We start from the raw sequence: 2,340 nt of genomic DNA, 5'->3' as shown, positions 1-2,340 counted from the left end.
ACAGGAGGAGAAGGGTGGGGAGCCTGGCAAAGCAGCAACCTGCCACCTCCTCTGTTCCTGCTGGCTTTGCCGGGAGAGCCCTGCTTGCATACCTTCACCTTCTCTTGCAAATGGCCCTCTGCTCCCAGTTGCTCACCAGCCAAACCAGTTCAAAAGCTGGAGTTGCCCCTGGGAACTTCCGTCTTTTTGACAGAGGGACTCCATTTGAATGCATGGTCACCTTGCGTTTTCCCAAGCAAGGGTTTCCTTGGGGTTGGGAGCTAGGGATGACACTTTCTGTGCCCTCCTCTCGCTGGGTTTGTTCCTCGTCATGGCCAGAGGAGCAGAGAAGGTAAGTTCAGGCACCTCTACCCATCCTCCGAGCTTCCCTCCATGCCGTGTGCCCCCCGTGTCCCCTTCCACCCTGCTTTCCCTCGCTGGCTGGGTGCCTTCCCCACGCCCTCCCTGGGGAGGACAGCCAGCGCCGGCAGGGAGGCCTGTCGTGCTGGAAGGTGCCAGGCGCGGCACTCAATCTGCTCAGAATGCTGCTGTGATGCTCCTCGAGTTCCCTACCTGAGGGCTCGCCGGGTCCGATCGGGATGGAGCGGATGAACTTGGTGCAGATATGGGGGGCTGCTGGTGACAGGGGGATGATGCTCGGTGACACCCAGGCAGCCAGAACTGACCCTTTTTCTCTCTCAGAGTTAAATGCCTCCAGGGCCCGTGGCAGCAACCACAGCGTGAACAGCCTGCCGGGACCGCCGGCCACCTGCGGCTCCACACAGGGGTCTGTGGTCAGCTGGGCTGAATCCTTCGAGACGCTGCTGCAGGACCGCGTGGCCGTCACCTACTTCACTGTGAGTGCCACAGCCCAGACCTTGGTCCCTGCTCCCATCCGCTGTTGGCAACTGGCCATCCCACAGCCACGGTGCCGGCCAGGCCAGCAGCTCTCTCTGCCCCGCAGGAGTTCCTCAAGAAGGAGTTCAGCGCCGAAAACGTTTACTTCTGGCAGGCATGCGAGCGCTTCCAGCAGATCCCGGCCAGTGACACGCAGCAGGTACCGGCCTCCATGCAGCCATGGTGTGGCTGAGCCTGGGTCACACAGGTGCTGGGAGGGACGTGGGCAGAGGTAGAGGTGGCTGTCGTGCCTGCATGTCCCAGGGTCCTGGCAGACCCCTGTTCTGGGAGGCTGAGCTGGCTGGGGTGTCTTGTGGGAGTGATAAGGATATGGATGTGATGTGCATCTGAAAAGCCACAGCCGGGACTGCCTGACCCATGGTGCAGGACATGCTTCTCCAGCCCAGGGTGGCCAGAGGGTGGAGAGTGCTGCTGGGAGGACAAGAGAGCAAGGGCAGAGAGCTAGACGGGGACTTGTGGGGACAGAGCCATGCAGCTGCGGGGGGACAGTTCCTACCTTGGGCTGCACCTCCACAGAGAGACCGGCATCTTGTGCCCAGAGCTTGGTGTTGGGTGGAGGCAGCTGGCTCTGATGCCCATCGAGCTGGTCCCAGGGGCCATTTGGCCCCTCAGGGCTCAGGTGGCTCCGTGGGGTGAGCCAGGGGCTCCCCGCAGGGTAGCAGTGAGGAGGGGGCTTCTGGTCCCGGCCTAACCCCCCCACTCCCCCAGCTGGCCCAGGAGGCACGGCGAATCTACGATGAGTTCCTCTCCAGCCACTCAGTCAGTCCTGTGAACATCGACAAGCAGGCCTGGATTGGGGAGGGCATGCTGGCCACCCCCTCCCCAGACATGTTTCGCATCCAGCAGCTCCAGGTACGAGCAGCACCCGTGCTCCACCCCACCCACAGGACGGAGGCTGCGGGACCACCCCGCGCATCACTCAGCATCGCTGCTGTCGCCGTGGGGCCGTGTCACGGGGCAGTGGCCAGACTGAGCTGTAGGTGGGCAGGGGTTTTAGGCACATGCATCCTCCCTTTGCAGATCTTTAACCTGATGAAGTTCGACAGCTACACGCGCTTTGTGAAATCCCCACTCTACCAGGCCTGCCTGCGGGCAGAGAGCCAGGGGCAGCCCCTGCCCGACCTGCGGCCTCACTCCCGCAGCAGCAGCCCCCCACCTGACCTCACAAGGTGAGCCGGGGTGGGAAGGGGGGACCGGGACCTGTCCCTTGGCCTGAGAAAACGGTGATGGGTCCCCTCCCTGCTGCTCGGAGCAAACCCAGCCCCAGGCTGAGGACAGACAAGCGGTTCGGGGAACCGGGGAAAGGGAAGGGGCACCCTTGGATGTCCCCACGCTGAGATGCTTTTCCATTCATCCCAGAAGTCGAAGCTGAAGCTGGGTAAGTCCCTGCCGCTGGGTGTGGAGACGGCAGGCAGTGGGGCCAAACGCAGCACCCGCAGGTCG

General features: G+C 63.0%; 1 protein-coding gene across 1 annotated transcript in view; it reads left to right on the top strand.

The window, feature by feature from the left end:
• Positions 1–310: 310 nt before the first annotated feature.
• Positions 311–2,340, top strand: part of RGS14 (regulator of G-protein signaling 14) — a 7,143-nt gene continuing 5,113 nt past the window's right edge. Inside the window, 7 exon segments of the mRNA XM_009318543.1 lie at positions 311–331; positions 458–553; positions 555–836; positions 944–1,036; positions 1,606–1,749; positions 1,918–2,076; positions 2,257–2,336. Coding sequence (XP_009316818.1) covers positions 311–331; positions 458–553; positions 555–836; positions 944–1,036; positions 1,606–1,749; positions 1,918–2,076; positions 2,257–2,336 — 875 coding nt within the window.

Source organism: Pygoscelis adeliae, unplaced genomic scaffold (genome assembly GCF_000699105.1).
Source record: "Pygoscelis adeliae isolate BGI_AS28 unplaced genomic scaffold, ASM69910v1 Scaffold42, whole genome shotgun sequence".
NCBI lineage: Eukaryota > Metazoa > Chordata > Aves > Sphenisciformes > Spheniscidae > Pygoscelis > Pygoscelis adeliae.
The sequence above is the reverse complement of the archived record's forward strand: the minus strand, read 5'-3'. Positions and strand labels throughout refer to the sequence as shown.